Here is a 20,172-nt window from a genome sequence, read left to right on the forward strand (position 1 = left end):
AGCAAATATGCTGTTTGCAAAAATAGCATTTTTAAAGTATCACACAGCTGTATACAAGCATCTTTTGTTTTCTTTTCTAGTGTTTGTATTTATTGGATCCCCTTTTCATGAAAAGGTAAAGTAAATGCTAAAAAAAAAAAAGGCAACATTACGCTAGAGATTTTACACACACTTTAAAGACAGTTCAAAGTTGTGGTTCCCATAGCAACTGTAACTGTGCCACATTTCATATACATATTAAGGCATAAAGGTTAACACCTCTCTGTGGTAATACAAAATTCAGTTATGCACAAGGATGGCAGATTCACTGTTGCTTTGCATATTGTAATTTTGCATTGCTCGACTTGTATATCTTAACACTTCACACATAACTTAGTGATAGCATGGTCTTTCTCCTTCAAGAGCACATCTTTTCGTGCAGTGCAGTCAGGTTGGATCCCATTACACAGGATTTTGGAGACAATTTAAACCTTGTCTCATTTTATTCCCTGCCACTGATTCTATTTACTGCTTCCCAGGAACAGTACAAGATAGCCAGAAAACACTTACTTTGTAGATAATTTCTTTCTTATTTCTCAATAAAGTCTTCTCCAGATTGGGTCACTTCAAGCCCAAATTGGGTTTCCTTTTCTTTTTAACTAGCAGTAGGGCTCTTCGGCCCCTTGTACATGTTACATATATCATATAATGAATTGATTAGACTAGCCACAAGTGCAAAGTAATTATCACACAATTAACAGGTTAATCATGCAACAAATGTAGATCAGCCACATGTGCAAAGTAATTATCACATGATAAAAATGTCTAACTATAAAAAGAGCCAACAAGCTATAAAGTTAATGCTTGAAAATATGTAACAACTGTACAGATGGCTTCTATCCATCTTTATTTTGGACGTGTGACAGGATCCTTTTTCTGCCACATTCTTGTGCCCCATCCCTCCTCCCCCCGGCTTTTTTTTTCAGTCAGGACCATTGGCTAATATTCTCCAGTGTCTGAAGGGAAACAACATGTAAGGGCATGAGAAAACAGTGAAAGATGCAGTGTCCTGACCTGGTCTTTCTGTTGCCTTTTTATGTAAATAAGTATATTGCTAGAGTCTGCCATTTATCCTTTCCTTTTTTCAATAATAAATAATTTGGAGGAAAAATACTGTTTTATAGAGCTAGTCAGGAAGCTTACTGTTGAGTATATTGGAGCATATTTCAGTCAGAGTATAGATTATGGTTGTAAAGTGTGCAAGTAATGGGGAAGTTTAATTACATTATTTTATATGAATAAAGCTCTTATTTCACTGCTGCACTTCTCAGTTAGGAAACGTGTTCTGAGAAAATGACTGAATAATAAATCAGGGAAGCATGGTACACAGAAGCCTCCAATGTGCCTTTTCACATATTTCTTTGTAATAACCAGGTATACTTTCTGTATATTCTTACTGAATTTTCAGTGTTGCTGCTTTGCTAATAGACCCCTGACCTTAGTGAATGTCTTCCCTTGGGCAAATCACTGTTAGAGTAGTAAAGCACTTTCTTTATGTTACAGTAAAAGAGGAACTAATTGTTTTCCTGTAAGGATTTATAGATAGTCTGTGGGTATCTTTGGTACAGGTTTAAAGACCTGTTTAAACACATTTTTTACTTGTTCCCACACACCACAGTTTAAGTTTGATGAATGTATTATGTTAGACTATGCATATCCAGTGGGCCTTTGAATGATATCTGTATTAAGTTAAAGTTGTTTTATTATTTAGTACCCCATAATGTATATCGTATGTTTTCAGTTTAATGGATGTCAAATGCTTGATATTTTTTTTTTATAATAGCATAATATAATCCTATGATCATATGTTTTTGGTGGCATAGAATAACCAAATTTGATGCATAAGTTATTATTCCTTGATGGTTCACATGGATTCTACTCTTGGTGTAAATGCACTGCCTGCATGGGAGATTTGATTTTTGTGGTCATGGTGACACCTTGGATATTCTTGCATTACTCCTCTTTCCCCAGTTGTCTTTGTGCTATCTTTCTATGCATGGTAGGGCCTCTGCATTGTCCATCTGTGTTGTACTCTATACAGTCATTATTTAGAATTAGTTATTAGTACAATTAACTACTTGTTCGTGCTTCATAATAATCATGCCTATTTAAACACTAGAAGGACAGGGACCATTTTTTGATTGCTATTCATTGAAACACTAGATTCTGCCCCACCCTTTCGTACAGGGGCACCAGCTATGTGACGATCCCTGGTGTTCCCTGCTCTTTGTGATGCTTCATTGGACACTCCAGATGCCCTTTCATCTAGGAAAAGGGATGTGCTCCTGAATAATGTCCCATATATTACTACTTCTCTGAGAAGAATAAAAAGTGGTGGAGGCTTCATCTAAAAGTGTACATCCTGGTGTGCACTGTACGCAAGCATCCAAGGACACCAAAATGAGGATAACTACATCTCACTCTTCTGGTCGGTCCTTTTTAGGACTTAAAAGACCCTGACCGCAGCCCACCCTCCCTTGCACACAGATCCCAGGCACACGGCCCCCATGCTCTCCAAGAGTGTGTGCCCCCCCCTGCCACACCCCCCAGATGAACCGCTCATGGCTTTGTCCCGTGCCCCGCCCCAGCCATACAGTGCCTGCCCCAGCCCCACTTCCTGGATGAGCAGATCTTCCAAGACCAGGCAGGGCTGGGACCCAACCCCATATGAGTCTTGCCGCTGGGCTAAGCCACATCCTCCAAGCAGCAGGGCACATGTGGTGTCAGGCCCTGTCCCAGTGGGGTCTGGGACTATCTGCTTTACCAGGGGTGTGTGGAGGGGGCTCCTGCTGCTGGTCTCACTGAGGTGGAGGCCCAGGGGACATGTTCCCCTCCCCCCATCTCTGTGCAGGGTACAGGTGGCTGCTGCTGTGGGCTGCCCTTTGTGCTCCGAGCACAGGTAGGGGGCCATGGCCCCCCGGGGCCTCTGCCAGGGTGCACCCAGTGGCGGAAGGCCCCCTTCCCCACCCCCCACCCCATGCCCCTGGATGAACAGATTTTATGAGACCTGGCTGTGCTGGGGCTTGACCCCATATGAGTCCTGCTACTGGGCTGAGCCATGCCTCTACATGGCTAGCTGCAGCAGGCAGCAGCCACCTCCACTGCATTCAGAGATTGGGGGGGCACATGCCCCCAGGGCCTCCACTGGAGTGTGGGCACATGTGACATAGAGGGCCATCCACCGGAGTATGGACTGGTCCAGGGGCATGGGGCACCATCCTCCCCCATGCCCCTGGACCAGCCCCCAAGTTCCAATCCTCCCGCCACCCGGATAGGCTGAGGCCCCACTTGCCTTCCACTGCTCCTGGCTGTGCTGCACTCCATCCATCCCTCACCACGGTGGCCTCCATCTGGACCCTGCCCCTTCCCTCCCCTACAGACTGATCTGTTGGGCTGGGAGGGGGCGGGTGTGTGTGCATGTGCCCAGCCCAGGTTCAACCAAAAGAGACTCTGCAGTCAACCAGTCGATCACAATTGCTGGTTGGCAATCCCTGCTTTAGGACCAATGGGTCTTGCAAAATTCTTAGCAGGAGATATTTTATTCAGTTTGAATCTCTCCTTTATCCAGTACTCCTTTACAATTTTAGGGCTTCCCTCCAGGACCCAAAGACCTTGTTTTTAAAGAGCCTTTGCTGGTCCTGCTGGCCCCATAGCCTTCCCACAGTAACAGGGCAAGGGTTCCCTGTTATACTGACCCAGTAAATGGCATTCCTAATGTCTGAACAACTATCTGGTCCAAGGATAATCACTCAGCAAGTAACTGGCTTGATTCAAGTGCTCTTAGAGATCTTCTGTCATTAATGGTCTAATTGTTCTTATGGTTAGAAATGTTTCCCTGTTATGAAACCTAAGTCTCTTGAATTCAGCAGTTACTGTTCATCTTACTCTGTGAGGATATTGGAAAAGAAATCATTCCTATTATAAGAGCCTCCTACATATTGGAAGATCTATTGTTTCTAGTCTCGAGCATGCGTGCTCTTCTGCATGCTCTCTACTAATTCTGAGAGGTTTTGTTGGCAGGTTTTACATATTGTCTCATGGCATGGCCTGGATCCATTTGGTCTGTTTTGGGCCATAGGAAGTTTGCTTCTGGTGATGAGGTTGGTGAGGTGTGTTCAGTGCTTGTTCAAAGATCTCTTTAAGAATTGGGCCGCCTTCTAGTACGGGTTGGAGTTGTTTGAGGATTTTCCGTATAGGTTCCGGGGGAGGGTGATGCGTCATAACCCTTGGTTTGCGATTCATAGGGGTTTTCCTTCCATACTCCAGTAGTTCTTCATGTGCTATCAGGGTTGGTCTTTCAACGTGCAATCCATCTCCCTGGAGGAGTGACCTCCTTGAGTAAAAGCCCTTTTGAGATTTGTGAAGTGATGATCATGAGCGTTCTCAGTGCACATTCAGTGGTATGGGCATTCAGTGTTATTGGGGGGCTTGGCTGTATATTACAGAATAGATCCAGACCATGCAATGACAAGAAATATAAAACCTGCCAACATATATCTCCACCACCCCCAGAATTACTACACCCCAAAAGAGAACCATCAACATTCCTAGATGTTACAGCTGCACCTCCAGAAATGTAATATCTCATCCAATGCACCAGATGACCTGATGGAAAATATGTAGGAGAAACCAAACAACAGCTGCATACCAGAATGAACGCATGCTGAAAATCTATCAAAGACAAGAATACCCAATTATCTGTGGGGGCACATTTCTCACAAGAAAATCATTCTTTCCCAGTAGCAACATGCAGGGGGTGCACTGGGATGCACGTGCACCCCCTGATGGCTGCGCTCACTGCTTAGGCGATAGGCAGGGAGAGCAGGCAGGAACGCCAGTACCACCCCCCGCCCCACAAGCGCTGGCCAATCACTGCGCTTGCTGTGACTGCTTTCAGGAGGGGCTGTGGTGGTTTGCCAGCGCATGCTCCCAGAAGCAGCCACAGCCCCTCCTGGAAGGAGCTGTAGCAAACGCAGTGATCAGCTGTTGAGATTGCCCAGGGGTACCCACCCTCTCTGGGACTGGTCACAAGGGGGGGGCACAAGCCCCCCTGACTAAGGCAGCACCAGTTGCCCATGCTTTTTCCAGTCTCTCAGTCCTAATCCTCAAGGGCTGTATACAGAGAGTCAAAAAGCCAAAGGCTGAATTGATTCAGTCTTTGCAGGTTAGTTTAAACTGCACAGATTGAATTGAAACAGAAGTGAACAGATCTTTACCTTTGGTTCATGACATGCAGCCACATGCCTGCAGTGGCTCAGGCCAGAAGTCGGGGGGTGCTCTCTGGCTGTGTTCACTTCCTCTTCATGTTGCCCCCAAGGTTTCTGGGATTTGCAGTCCAGAACTACAGTGGCAGGACTCTACAGGGTTGCTCATTACTTCCTCTTCATGCTTCCAGATGCCTGTGGAATTTGTAGTCCACAGTCACAGCCAGCAGTAAGTTTGAGCAGGGGAAGGGGTATTTAACAGCACTAGTGGGGTTTGCTGGGGGGGTGCAGTCCCCCCCCCCCATAGGCTGAGTTGCATCCCCAGCTGGGTTTGTTCCCCCTCCCCCAGCCTTTGTCAGGCAGCCCTCACTGCTCCAACTAAAGAGCAGAGGGGCTAGTCCAACCCTGCTCTCTAGAGCAAATAGCACAGTCCAGCCCAGCCCAAGGCTGGAAAGTATGCTGGGAACTGTGATTTAACTTGAACCAGGAAGGGGTCTGGGACAGAAGTTTTCATAAACTGGTTTGACCTAAATCAGTTAAGTCTGATGCTACATTCAGCCAGGTTTATTTTAAACCAGTTTCAGCCATTTTGAAACTGGCTCATGTGCACTGAGCTTCTGTTCTGTTACAGGTTTAAATCAGTTTCTGATCACTTAAACCAGTTTGTGTGTAAGTTCTGGCCTTGGCCAAAGAGAATTTACAAAACACTTTTCACAGATGAGGCAGTGAACTTCATTTCATCAACCTACTGAATACAAAAAATCATGGAATAAAAATAAACATTGGATTTATGACATGTTATAACTTGCCTAACATCTGACTCCTCAGGTAATCTCTCTACTAATTACCAGCTATATTCATTCTCTTCTCCACCCCCCACCTCCCCCAAAACCTCTCTCACCCATTGACTATCTCAGTTTACATTTTCACTGACTGGATTTCTTGCATATGTGCACTGGTTTCTGGCTTCTTTATTGTTCCATCCGGGAAGAGTACAGGCTAAATGGAGATGCTTCCTCAGCCTGATGAAGGGTATTTGTATCTGAAATCTTGGAAAGAAGACTTTTTCCAGCTATTTGGGTTGGTCTAATAAAAGATATTGGATTTACCCTAAGAACCTTGTATGGCTATGTCCTTAGACCAACATGGCTACAACCTATATCTCTGTCTCGACCTTCAGCCTGGAGTACAAAATGTGGGGAGTATACTGGAACAGGGGTTATAATTTACAAATATCCCTGCTAGGAATTGATACTGCTGCATTCATCAGTGCTACTGGAACCAAGTGATGAATAGTTAGCTGCATCAAGTTTACAATACTGCTATTCTTTCAGCACCACCATGGTAGCTGAGCCTCAGCTTCACTTCCGATCGCAGACAGTTCAGCACTGAAATGTTCTCTGGCAGCAGCAACATCATATTGAACCCCAGCACAGTCTCCCCACTACCTCCTGTGAAGCTGTTATCCATGGCAGTAGCTTGCCCCCACCTCCCCCCGGACAAGCAGGAGGAGCCGCCAGACAACTGAACAAGTGCCGGATGAGCCTTTCCTGCACAGGCTGGGCAGCAATTGCCCCAGCCCCACTTTTCCCTCACTGGGGGCCATGATCTGCACCCCTACACCCCTTCCTTCCCCCATCCCTTTCCATCACACCAGACTTACCAGCTGCATACAGCTCTCCAAGGTGCTGGGCTGGTATCAAAGGTTGTATTGGTATTGGCCATTATGTCTCCTTAAAAATCGGCTATAGGTATCGGCTCCAAAAATCTCTATTGGTCCACCCCTAAATTATATACCTGTCGAGAGTCCAGAACCATAGATTGCAGACTCTGTGTAGGGCAAATAAAATGGTTTTATTTCTGTCAATTCCTATGTACACCTGTATCTTGTTCTCCATTTAACTTCAGTTTCAGGACTCTGCTTAAGGCTGCTGTGCCCTTACTGAGCCCAGTGTTAAACACTTCTTATTTTAAATGTACAGTTGTAGTACTTAGTTGTAGTACTAGCAGGTCTGCAATGGACTAGCATCTCTCATTTTCAAGGCTTCATAGCAGCCCCAGTGTGCCTGTTAGAAGCCATGAAAATGATGGGGAGATGACAGCTGTAAAACAAGCTCCCATCATTTTCACAGCTTCAAATAGCAGCCCTTTGACAGTTGCTTCCCATTTACTTCTCCTGGGATAGTCAGAGTATAGCTAATTACAAAGCAGATAGCTACAGTTACAATAGCTATGCAGTTAAGGAATCCAATTAATTTATTAAAGTAGACAGTGGAAGTGAAAGAAGTTATGCACTTAAGTGTTTCTGCAGTAACTCATAGGTAGATATTCAGAGTTTGTTACAATGCAAGCAATGGCAAGAAATCAAGACAGTATTATACAGTTAAGTGAGCTATACATTTATCTGGCATGCATATACATCAAGTATACTGTACTGCTAAATAAAGTATTTCACTATGGTGGGAAGGAAAATTTTTGCCTCACTTCAAGAATGTTTGTACAGTATTCTGAATAAATTTGGCGCACTAAATAGCTCAATGTTTATAAACATTTTAACTTTTAAGGAGTTCAGATTAACATAATATCCAGTAACCCATTTTTTTTTCTAGGTGGGCATGAGATGATAATTAACTTCCTATTAAATTATAATGCTGGGAAGTGTTTGAATAAAATTTTGAAAAATGACAGTACTATACAAATGTGTTCTATTGAACAGGGTACTTTAGTGTGCCGCAGTTGTCAGACTACAGAGTTCCTCTGGAACATTTTTTTGACAAACTCAGAATTAATGTTTCTGAGGTGCTTTGAAAGTTTCTGGCAAAATCAGGTGCTGTTTTTAATACTTGACTGTTTAAAGTGATTTCCTTATTTATTCGTTCTACTTTAAAACTTCAGTCCATTTTCTTTTTAAGATGGTCCACCTGAAGCACTTATTACAAATGGAAGTGCCACTGCTATGACAACACTGAATGATGACTTGGATATCTTTGGCCCAATGATCTCCAATCCTCTGCCAGCAGCTGCTGGCACTTCTGCTCAGGTACACTTTAGAAATATGTATATTAACATTAACTTCTACCATAGTCTCATGTATTGTATTCATGAAACATGCTAGGTTAATATTCAGTGATTGCTATTGTCTGCCTTTTATAGATGTACATATAACAAGAAAAGTTTCTCCACATTTTTTTAAACCAGCGATATGCAATGAAGAGAGCCTTGCCTTGAAAAGTTTAGTCTTTCACCTGAGTGTCAAAGGGGAGCCAGTTGTCTGTTTTTGTACTGTGGACATCTGCGCAATAAAAAGTAGTAAAAAAACACCATCTATTTATATGTAGCCACTCAGCTGCTGTTTTATTTCAGCAGCTTGTGCTGCCTATAGAGCTACAGTGGATTTCATCTAGTGAGCTTGATGTGAAAATCCCTCTTTGCCAATCTGCTAAACTACTTAATTTCCCCTGTTTGGGGGGAAAATGGATACAATTTAGGTGGATGTTTTTCTCTTACTGTTAAATGTAGTACGTTCAAGTTGCTGTTTAAGGATACTTTTATTTTTAATATGGTTTTGTAATGTATTTTTTATTTTTTTCTATAAATACGTTTTTGCAAAGTTTTTAACTCTGTCCTGAGACCATTACTACGTCAGCTGACATCAGGAAAAGGCAATTATCTGAAAGTGAGAGTGAATCTTTGGAAGCAGAAGGTAGCAGGGGGAGAACCGAGGCACCACCAGTTCTGTGCTGCACTGCTCTCTCCTGTACCTCCCACTCCCTTGTAACTTAGAGAGAAATCACATGATCTAAGAAGCATCAAGGAATTGGGATACTGAGACCATATTCTATATTTATGTGGGGAGCTTCTACCCCTCTTCAAAATGTTCAGTCATTTGATATACTGCCAAACATTTCCAAAGGAGAAACATTGAGAAGGGGAAAAGTCATTAGCATTTAGCTCAGTGAACTTCAGTGTAATTCTGTGAAATGAAGGAAAAAGTACTTCTATAGATGTTTCTTTCTGTTGCGTATTGCAAGCTTGCTGCAAAAAATGGAAGCGTGGATGTTTTTCTAAGATAAAGTTTTAGTATACTTACATAATTGGACTCACTGGATAATCAAAATATAAGGTTGTCTGTACTAATTTACTCTACAACAGTTGCTTTTCTTCACCCTTTTTTCCAAGTTCCTTCTCAAAAATCAAGTCAAGGGAACCAACAGGATTCATTTGTTCAGGTGTAGAAATCTCTTTTTCTTAAACAGAGGAAGGCGAGAAAATGTGCCATGTAGCATTTCTGCATCCTTTGTTGATGGGACCTTGGGCCTCTGTTAGATCCCCAGTATCCACAGGAGACCAGTGACAAGTGTGGATGGCAAAATCACTACAACCTTCAGTAGAGTATCACTGAGGTGTGAATTAGTTTTCTAGAGCTACCACAATTTCAAATGACGTGAAAAAGCTGAGAAAAGCTACCTGGGTGTGATTCTGCCATTTAAGAGCTTTTTTAACATAGATCAGCAGACTGAAGTCAGAATGGATTAGTTTAGTTTATTAAGGATTCTGGCTGAAAACCATGCTCCTGAAAACAACATGAAAAACATACAACCATAATACTAATAAATTTAAGCAAAATAACAGAAATACAAGTATAATAAAATAGAATCAACCATTATAAAAACATTATTAGTGTAATTATAGTAGTAAATCATATCATGAATCTATAAAAATGCTGTACATAGATCCACAATTGACACAGTAAAATCAGATATAGTGTTAAAATTTATCAGTCATATCAACAGTAAAGGTTGTTCAACTCTAATAGCTTCAGCTGTACAAGCAAAAAATTGCAAGATGGTTTGCTGGAAAAGCCAGATTAGTTTCTCTCTGCTTGTTTGAAAAGTATATCAATTTCTGCAAGAACAGTGATAAATTGGTTCTCCTTATGTTGTTATATAAAAAACATTCTAAAGCATGATGAATAGTGTCTTCCAAAAATCCTAGACAAGCTGGGCAACATTTTTTAGCCCTTGGAATAGAAAGTCTACATCCAGCCAAAACAGCTGTAAGCATCTGGTTGCTCCTAAGTCTAGTCAAAGAAGATTGCCATTTATTGTTGAAATCTACTGTAAATAACTTTCTCCCCCAAATCTAATTTTCAAAGAGTATATAAAGGGGCAATACAAGTAGCCATTGCCACTGCAAAATCATTCTGTCTGGTAGTATCTCATAACCTCTGAAAAACCCAAACTTTTTCTGTGGGGGAGAAAGATCTTTCATTGTCTTTGACAGAATGGATTAAATTGCCAAGTGGACAGACTTTTTAAATTAACTTTTTGCTTGTGCTTCAGTTTTATGTTCTAAAGACGGGTACATTCTTGTTGGTTGGTATAATCATAAAAAAATGGAGACTTTAACTTACTAGAGGCCTTACATGTAGAAACTTTATTCCCTAAACAATTCACTTTTTGCCTGCAGTTTGTCAAGTAGTTACATTAGGATAGTAGCTAATTTAATTTAATTAAACCTACGAAGCCATGTAAACCATGTAAAGTTTATTTTAATTACACAAAAGAACCATAAATGTTTTGGAAACCAACTTTTCTTATCAAAATATGCTTCACATTTCCAACTGATTTAGTGAGTAAAAGGTCTAACTAGAGTTTGAATTCAACTTAATATTTCACAATAGCCTGGAACATTTTTTTAATGTGAAAGTGGAACGTGACTGGTACTTAAGAGGCTAAGATAACCCAGTCTCTTGACAATAAATAGTACCCATAAATTACTTGGGCTGCTCTTCAAACATGAAGTGATAGTTAATGAGTGTTTCTTTTTTTTTCCATGATGGATGTATAGTCATAAATGTTTATAATTTGATAACTGAGCCAGTGAGAGCTCTGGTAGAGAGCATCTGTCAAATAAATGTTGGAGACCAGCAATTTAGGCTTCGTGGAGGATCCTAACGAGATGCATAATTCTGCCTCTCGGGCCCCAGGCCAGATCTCAGATCCCAGTCTCTTGCATCCTGTAGCTTACCTCTTGGCTCCCTGTCAGGACTGGCTCTTATTTGACCTAGTGTGCCATAATTGTAAAGCATGGCCTCAAAAGTCATACATTTTACCCTTGGTTCATTCTTCATATATAGGGATCTGTTTAAGGCACACCAAGGCAAAGGAAAAATCACAGACTACTCAGGTTGCCTGGCACCATTTTCATGGTCTTTTCTTGGTGAGCTCCCAGCTGATTGGCCAAGGGGCCCCAATGGCCCTGCCTCTTACCACTGAGTACTGGCCCTCACACAGCCCTACCCTTGCTGCTGATTGGTAGAGAAGACTACCTTGTCATGCAACCCCACCCCTCATTGCTGATTGGCAGAGAAGGGTGGGGCCCCATGAAAGGCAGCCCTCTCAGCCAATTAGTGGCTGAGGGAAAAGGGGGCAACTGCCATCTTAGCTGTTCCCCTTTGCCAGTGGCTTCTCTTCCCTGCCCCCCCCTTGTTGGGGAGTCGTCATGTTATTTTCGTAAGGGGGGGGTTTGGGTTCCAGTAATTCCATGCAAAATCATGGAAACTGCAGTTTTTCACGATATTGGTAGAAATCACTGTTTTCTTACTATGTTCACAAAAATCGCAAAACCATAATTTGAGTAGCTAAGCACACAGCTTGGAGCTCAAATGATTTTATAGAGCTTCCTGACTTAATTATATCTGTTTTTAGTTTAGGGATTTGCAGCCAGTATGATGCAACACCCTGGAGTGCCTTGAGATGCTTTCAATCTCAAGGCACACAATATTAGCACTGTTAGGTGTGCAAACAGGATTTACGAGAGAAACCCAGAAATTTGTAATAGGAATCCCTAGTGTCAAAAACATTCAGACTTGTTATGGTCTTTCTGAGTTGTTTGCAATAGAAATGTTACTCTATTTTTTCTGTAAAAATAAATATATAAATAAGTGAAACCTAAGAGCTGGCATTTTTCCAAGGGGGTGACTTCAGTCTAAAAAAGGCTGAGAAGCTCTGAGTTAAATGGTTATAGAGATTGTAATCAAGTTGAAGTCTTCTTTCAATTTACTGCAAAAATGTTTTCACTTTAAACATGTTTGTTTTTAAAAAGAAAAAAGATCATTTAAAAAACAAAACAACACACTCCAATCTAAACATTAAAAAAATCATTTTTAATGAACCCTGGCTGAAAGGCTGTGGTCAAAGAATAAGAAAATTTAGGCTGCATAAAAGATCTTTGTATGCCTCATCAGCTGCAAACATTTTACTGGATTCCTTATACTCATCAGCATGTTCCATGGTATCTGACATAGTTGTCTCCAGTTGCGGAAGATAGATGTATAATTAAATATCAGCCTTTGACCTAAAAATGTTAGGGCAGAAAACCAATAAGGGAACAAATGGTAAAATCTCTTGCAGAAGTAGCTTTCATATGTATGCTGTCTACAAGGTGAAATTCCATCAATGATGTTTATTCACTCAAAATGTAGTGATTTTAATTTATGCAAATTAAGCTGTATCTGTCTCACTCCTATGGTATTTTACCTGCTAATCATTTTATCTGCAGCATTAGTATCTGCATTAGTTCAACTTAACTCTTTAGCAGCTAGGGTATATATTCCTACACTGCACTACTTCACTGTTCTTCTAGATGTGTTGTGCATCTTTACTTGTAATGTACACTGGGATGCCTGCAGAAATTCTGGAGTTGATGCCAAACCTATGAACTCTCAGTTCTTCTGGCATCCATTAGTTTTGCCAGGAGCATTTTTGAATCATTGTGTTAGATGGAGATATAGTGCTGAGGAACATGGTGACAACAGTCATTAATACAACAAGTGGTGCACTTTTACTTGTGCAGGTCAATGGATTTGGCTGCAGTTTCCTAAACTGTTGATGGCATGAAAATATGGCTAATTAAGGAAGAGCAGCAAGAGAAATAAACTGTAGAGTTACTTCTGCAGAAATGTTTATCTGGAGCACCTTTACAAACTGAAACAGTGCTTATTTTGCCAATTAGCAGTGACTCATTGAGGAAGGTGTAGTGATATAGAATCTAGGCTGTGCCAGTGCCCAAAAAGCAAATTTGTGATTTTCTGAAATCACATTCTAGGAACAGTTAATTTGTCATGTGTTGTGGAAATTCTGTGTACTATATTTGGTTATACCAAAGTAAATTGAAGGTGCAAAATCACTGTTCTGGATGGAAAATTTCCAACACGTACTCTTAGAAGGCAGTGTTCTGGATTGAAACATTCCATAATCATTTTACTCGCCAAGGGCTTCTGCCATCAGTAGACGTAGAGAAAACCTTTCCAAATATAACTAGAGCATCATCACAAGTGTATATGTGTATGCTTATTGCAAGAAACACCATTATCATCCTTAAGAATGCTTACCAAAGTACTAACTGGCTTTCAGGACCAAGAAATTAGCGTTCACCCACTAATAAACGTCTGTAGCTCATTAGAGTTTTCTGAAGTGAGGGCAGGGGAGGTAATGTTCAGAGCCCAGAAGACAACTAACCTTCCTGTAAGAACCACAATTTATTAAAACCGTGGAAAGAGGCTATCCTACACAGGATTTGCAGCACGTGAGAGTAACTCTGGATGCAGTCACAGATAAAGTTTTCATTTCCTATCTGAGAGAATAATTGGCTTCATTCACCAGTTTTAATTTGCACCCCATGCAGTCTGTAAGTTTCTTAGTGCAGCTCCAAGGCATAGTAATGTTGCTGATCTGGAAAAAGAGGTGAAACAGAAGCATTGGGAAGGATGAAGGTGAGAATCCTGTGTTTGGAGGTGGTAGAACATGGTGAGTGGGGCATTTGGTTGGTTGGTTTTCTCTCTTTGGGTCATGTAGTTGGGTCATAGGCTCCATCCAGAACACTAGGAAATACAAATTTAATTTTTTTGGCCTTGATAAGCAGAGTCTGGCTATGACCCTTGGGCTTGAAGCAATTGTTTGACTGCTTAATCAGTCCATGTTATTGAGATGCTCAAGCTCAGCAGGAAAGTATAAACACAGAAGTCAGCTATTTTTGTGGTAAGTTCAGCAGACAGAAAAATTTTGAAGGGGCTTGCTTATAAAGTACAGGTTGGCTGTGAAGGAAGAAAAGATTCTTGGATTGGAAGGACATCTGCAGCCACTAATGGAGCATGAGAAAAACTGAGGAGTTCTTAAGGTTTGGCGTTTTATAACTACCAGATGCAAGAAGATTATTGGTAGAGAAGTAGATAAAGTTGGGCAGTCTGGCAGAAGAGGGCTAGGAAGAATCCTGTGCAGATTAAAAATCATTTTGACAGTAGAAAACTGCAGACTGTTTCTTAGCTGGTTGAGTGGAACTCACAAATGTGTAAGATGCTTCTGGAAGGCTGCTCTGCCCAATTTATAAGAAGCTCCAACATGTCTTCAAAGAAATTAACTATCCAAGGAAGACAACTGTTCCTTCCTGGAGATTCTGTAATAATAAATATAGAAGAACCATACTTCAAGGAGCAGGTGGGATACAGGGTACAGTGCTGGATTTTGGTACGGACACAACATACTGCTATCTGGAAGCCGATAGACAAGGATTCCCATGGATATTGCTTGTATCTACACTAATAATGATGCTCCAGGATATCTTGAAGATAATAGAAGTCTAATAGGACCTCAGAAGGATGTTGAAGGTGTGAAATATGTCCAAGTGACTTTTCATAGTCCTTTTGTCATACTAGCGAAGGAAGACTGAAAACAAAATATTCTGGAAATGTACTGCTGGCTGAATAAATAGTGTAGGGTTGACGGTTTTGGTTTTGTGGAACATCGGTCTACAATCTACGTGGAGCCTTTACATCTCAGTAGACGGAACCAGTCATCTTTAGGAGTGGGCTGACTGGAATGTCAGTGCGCACCTTGTAGCAAAACAGAAAGGTGAAAAGATGAAACTACTGAACACCCCTTGAGCACATCATGCAGTTGAGAACAAGCTAGCTAGAACACCAAAGGATATGATGAGAATATGTGTGTTGCTTATCAGTCAAAGCCAGAAGCATGGGAAATGAAAAGAGTTGTAATTGCCCACTTATAAGCATAAATTTCAAGTAGTTGGGCTTCCTGAAACCCAGTTATGATGATTTGCATGATTTTAAATGTTAAAATAAATTGTTTTTCTTCTGTAGGAAGAAATTGTCGAGCAAAAAGGGGAAGGAAATATCATTGACAGAAATGGTGTTGTTTGTTTCCTTTTTAACTGACAGCTCTGAAGAAAGTGATTTTTTTTTTTTTTTCAGTGACTAGGGATCAATAGATTAATAGATAAGCAGATTATTACCCCATTTGTTCAACTGGCTTCTTTCCCAAAAAAATCACACTGGAGAAGAGAACGACCAGCTTAATCATCTGCTTATGACTGGGGGGGGCAGTAGGGTGGAAAGGAACTTTATCATGGGGGACTTTCAGAATATCACTTTCAGATTGTGGTGTTAGTACTAAAACATCCTTGCTTTTCCTAAATAACACTTAAAAAGTATAACATCCAACATAGGCAGAAACTGTCAAACCTTGTCTTGACAATAAAGAGAAATTCATGTTAGAACTTTAAAAATGAAGTGGTAGTTGAAGCACAGGTGACTGAGTTGCTTGAAGTCACCCCTGCCCCACGCATAGATCTGGGGGGCATGTCCCCCCTAGGGTGTGCACGCCACAGTGTGGATCTAGCCCCCCGAGCCTGTGGGGGGGGGGGGGAGGGGGTGCGAGAGGCTTTGCTCCACTGCAGCAGCCTCCTCCCTCCTACCTGGGTCCCTGGACCCATAGCCCTGGCAGGTGGGGGCCCCCTCCAGCAGGGCTGGGGGAGCAGGGGCTGTGAGTGTGGGGGGGGCAAGGGGCACCAGCAAGGCTGTGGAGGGGGAGTGACAGGCATGAGTAGGGCTGGGGGGCAGGGGGAAGAGGGGCACCAGCAAGCTGGGGCGGGGCTTTGATTTGAATCATGGGTTTGGGGGTTTTATCAGAGAATTTGTGATTTTATTATCAGGGAACACTAGGATCCCTGGTGATGATATAGATCCCCCTGTATTTTAATGTTAATTTCCCAAAGCTGAAAACAATTATCAGTTACACCAGTTGAAAGAGGCTCTAACTAACTGCCTTACCTTAGAGCCTTAGAAAAATGCAAGTGTTAATGAGAAATTACTTTTAGATTTTACAAGATAACCAAAGAAGGCACAACCTTACGATTGAGAAAGAAGGGTATACTGTTTAAGAAACCAAACTAATACTGGGGGGGGAGGGGTTGGAAAAGAGGATAAGTTGTTACTAACAGGTATAATTCAAAAGCTAATAATGGTAGGAAATAGATAAGGAAAAGAAAAGGAGATTAGTAAAATTCTATGGAACAAAAATCAAGAAAAATAAGGAATTTTAAATACATTTCTGGTGTAAAATCAATACTAACAATGGAAATGGTAGTATTATAAGCAATAAAAATGTCGAAGCAATCATTAAATATTTCTGTTCTATATTTGGGAAAAAATTAGATGCTGATGATGGTGGTGATGAAATATTTTCTACTACAACAGTAGGCAAAGAGAATGTTAAACAGCAGTTACTAAAGGTAGATATATGGACTTGCCAATTCTAAAAAGAACTTGCCTCAAGAAATTTAAATGAGTTGGATGAAAAGCTTTCTGGACTCGTAACATTAATTTCTTTCAGTAAGCCATGGAATTGTAAGAGCTTCTAGATGACTGGAAGAATACTAATATTGAAAAAAAGTAAGAAAAGACAACCCAGCTAATTATAGATCTATTAGCTTGACATTGATCTGACATAAAATAATGGAATGGCTGATGCAGGACTTGATTAATCAGGAATTAAATGAAGGAAATGTAATTAATACCATTCAACATGAACTTATGGAAAACAGATCATGTCAAATTCACTTAATCTTCTTTTTGAGAGTACAAATTTGGTTGATGGCAGTAATGATGTTGATGTAATAGACTTCTGTAAAGCATTTGACTTGGTATCACACACTTTGATTAAGCAAGAACAAGATTGAAGTGAATTAAAAACTGTAGGTTTCAAGCTTTGATTTGAATGGATTAAAATAGGCAGTAAGTGTGGCCTGCATTCTTTGTCCCAAGATGCATGAACCCACAATGTTTGCATGCATCTACCTTACCAAGATAGTCTTATAAGTGATTTGCATTATTTATTCTGCTAATTGAAATACTAAACATGAGATTTCCATCTAGTGTATGATTTTACTAGAAACTTATAAAATTGTGGATCAATTCTTGACCCTGTATTTAACCTTTTTATCAGTGATTTGGAAGACAAGATAAATAGTCACAGATTTAAAATTTGTAGATGAGCCAGAAACTGGGAGACTGAAGAGGACAGTCCATATTTTAATATAGCCCAACATTAAGATATTCTTAGAAAATAAGAATGCAGGCCTTGCTTTCAGGATGAGTTGGAGGGGAAACTAGTGAATTCTAAAAGGAACTTGGGGAGATGATGCATAATCAGCCAAACACTGAGTGCAGTGATGTGGACAAAAAGGCAATTGGATGTGTAAATAGGAATTGGAAGGAGGTGTCATGGGACAATCCAAGCCCAGAGGTAGCAGAGCCACCTGTCCACACCCCTGGATGAGCTGCTGGACTCGAATTGAGCCACGACCAGGGCTGCTGTTCCCTGCCACCCTGCTTCCCTCCCCTGTGACCCTGGTGTGGCAGGGAGCAGAGAAGCTGCACAAGGATCTCCTCACTCGCTACTGCTTGCTCGCCCCACATTGCCCCGGCAACGTGCCTCCTACACGTGGCGCTGCACTGAGGGCAGTGGTGCAGGGCTGTGCTCCTGAAACCAGCAGCAGGCACAGGAGGCACATCACCGGGGTGAGCAGCGGCAGGCGAGGAGATTCCCACATGGCTTCTCTGCTCAATGGGGAACAGTGGTGAGTGAGCCTATTTCCCGCCACGCCACCATACGCACCTCCAGCAGGGCTGGGTGCCACCTCCGACTGGGGGAGAGGGGGCTGGGGAGGGAGGGAGGAAAGGCATGAGTAGGGCCAGGGGCTTGGCTGGCTGATATGCAGCCATGGAAAACTGTGGTTACTATGCCATGATAGCCAAAGTGGTATACATAATATTAACCGTGAATACTCAAAACCATGGCTGGTGAGGAAAACCTGTAGTGTTCTGTGTTATGGGGCTAACAAGCTATAAGTTTAGGTAGGGCAACATTTTCAGAAGTCTCTGAATGATTGAGGATCTTAAGTCCCACTTTCAAAAGCATCATAAACATTCATGAAAGCACAGTGCAGAGTCCAAGCATCATTAATTTGCATTGTGGTTTTGGAAAAGAAAGATTCCATGTTGTAATACTGTTCAATATATAAGATTTGATAATAAATTTGTTTGGGTAATGCAAGGCCCCCAGCCTATGGGCCAGATACAGCTCATGGTGCTATATCATTTGGCCCATAAATGGGCCATAGCTTTGTGCCCTAGGTCAGGTGGAAGACCTGAATCCTGATGTATGGGTGTGCAGGGCAGGTGTGGAGTCTCCAGGGCCCAGTTTAGCCCATGGACCAACCCCCCACCATTCATTTTGCTTGCAGGACCCAAACTTTTGGCATTACCAGTATGGTGCATAAATTAAAGATCATCTACATTTTTCAGATGCAATTTTAAAATAATGTGAAACCATAAACAATTAAGTATCAAAGTTAAGACAAGGAATAAATTAATCTGAACTGTAATTTAAATGTTCTGCTAACGTAAGCTGAATCTTTCCTGTGCTGTCAAACATTGCTTAGAGTTGGAACTGAGGTTTTTACCATCTCTGTCTATATAAATACCACTGTCCAAATTCATTTACTTTCATTTTTATTTCCAAATACAGTGTGGTTATTTTTTTAATGATAGAAAAAAATGGGTTGCTATCTTGGTTCATGCTTTGGTAACTTTAGTACATAAAACATTTAAGAAACATTTGTAGCATCTGAGGTTATGCAGCTTATCAAGCAGTAGCTACTGAAGCATTTTGTCTGTGAATTTGTGTACAAGTGTGCATAAGACAATAAAAAATTGATACTTTTTGGGTATGTTGGAAAATGTATTTTGAGAATTTGAGCATGAAACAGTGTATCTAGCAAAATAGTGAAATCCAACAAACTTGATAAGCTATCTTGGATTTCTTTGTGCATGATGGTTTAACTGATCTGAGAAATAATCAAACAGCTAACAAAAATATTTTTCACCAAGAATTTGTAATTTGCCTTTCGTGAGCAAGACTGTTTGAAGATGAGCGCTTTTTTAAAGGCTTGGACACGTAATGATTACCCTTGTGTAAACAAGAAGTGGACGCAACATATATTCATTCATATGCTGATGTAACTTATTTGCATCTGGTGTAGAACTACCGGAGGACAGCAGTTGGCAACCATTTAAAGCTGTAGGCCAGATTGCCTGCTTCTGATCCATATTGTGTCGAGCACTGGGACCCAGTACCTTTTTTTTTTTTTTTTTTTGTGGTGGTGTGAGGATAGTGCCTGCCACTGAAGCCCCATGTCCATGAGCTGGATCAAATGGCTTCATGGACCACAGGTTGCTGACCCCTGGCATAGGAGAAACCAGTGCTGAAATATACACGTGGAGTGAAATTTTGCTAGTATAACTGTTGTGTGTCTGTATTTGATCCCAGGATAGGGGTTTGCTTTAGACAGACCAGATATTACCAATATTACTCTAAGAACCTACAGAGTGCCATACTGGGTCAGACCAGTGGTCCATCTAGCTTAGTCCTATTTCTGACAGTGGCAGAAGTAGATGCTTCTGAATGACAGTATTGAACCACGCATATCTAGAGTGATCTGCTTTCTATTCATTACTCTCCCTGACCTCCATCATTGGTGATTTAGAGACACCAGAGGAAACATCTCCAAC

At 41.3% G+C, this 20,172-nt stretch overlaps 1 protein-coding gene across 2 annotated transcripts in view; it reads left to right on the top strand.

Moving 5' to 3' along the window:
- Positions 1-20,172, top strand: part of SMAP1 (small ArfGAP 1) — a 204,726-nt gene that overhangs the window by 172,545 nt on the left and 12,009 nt on the right. For both annotated transcript variants that reach the window (XM_019537615.1, XM_019537614.1), the window contains one exon: positions 8,156-8,283. In XM_019537615.1, the coding sequence (XP_019393160.1) occupies positions 8,156-8,283 (128 nt within the window). The remainder of the gene's footprint in view (positions 1-8,155; positions 8,284-20,172) is intronic.

Source organism: Crocodylus porosus, unplaced genomic scaffold, assembly GCF_001723895.1.
Source record: "Crocodylus porosus isolate Cpor-Errol unplaced genomic scaffold, CroPor_comp1, whole genome shotgun sequence".
NCBI classification, from domain to species: Eukaryota; Metazoa; Chordata; order Crocodylia; family Crocodylidae; genus Crocodylus; species Crocodylus porosus.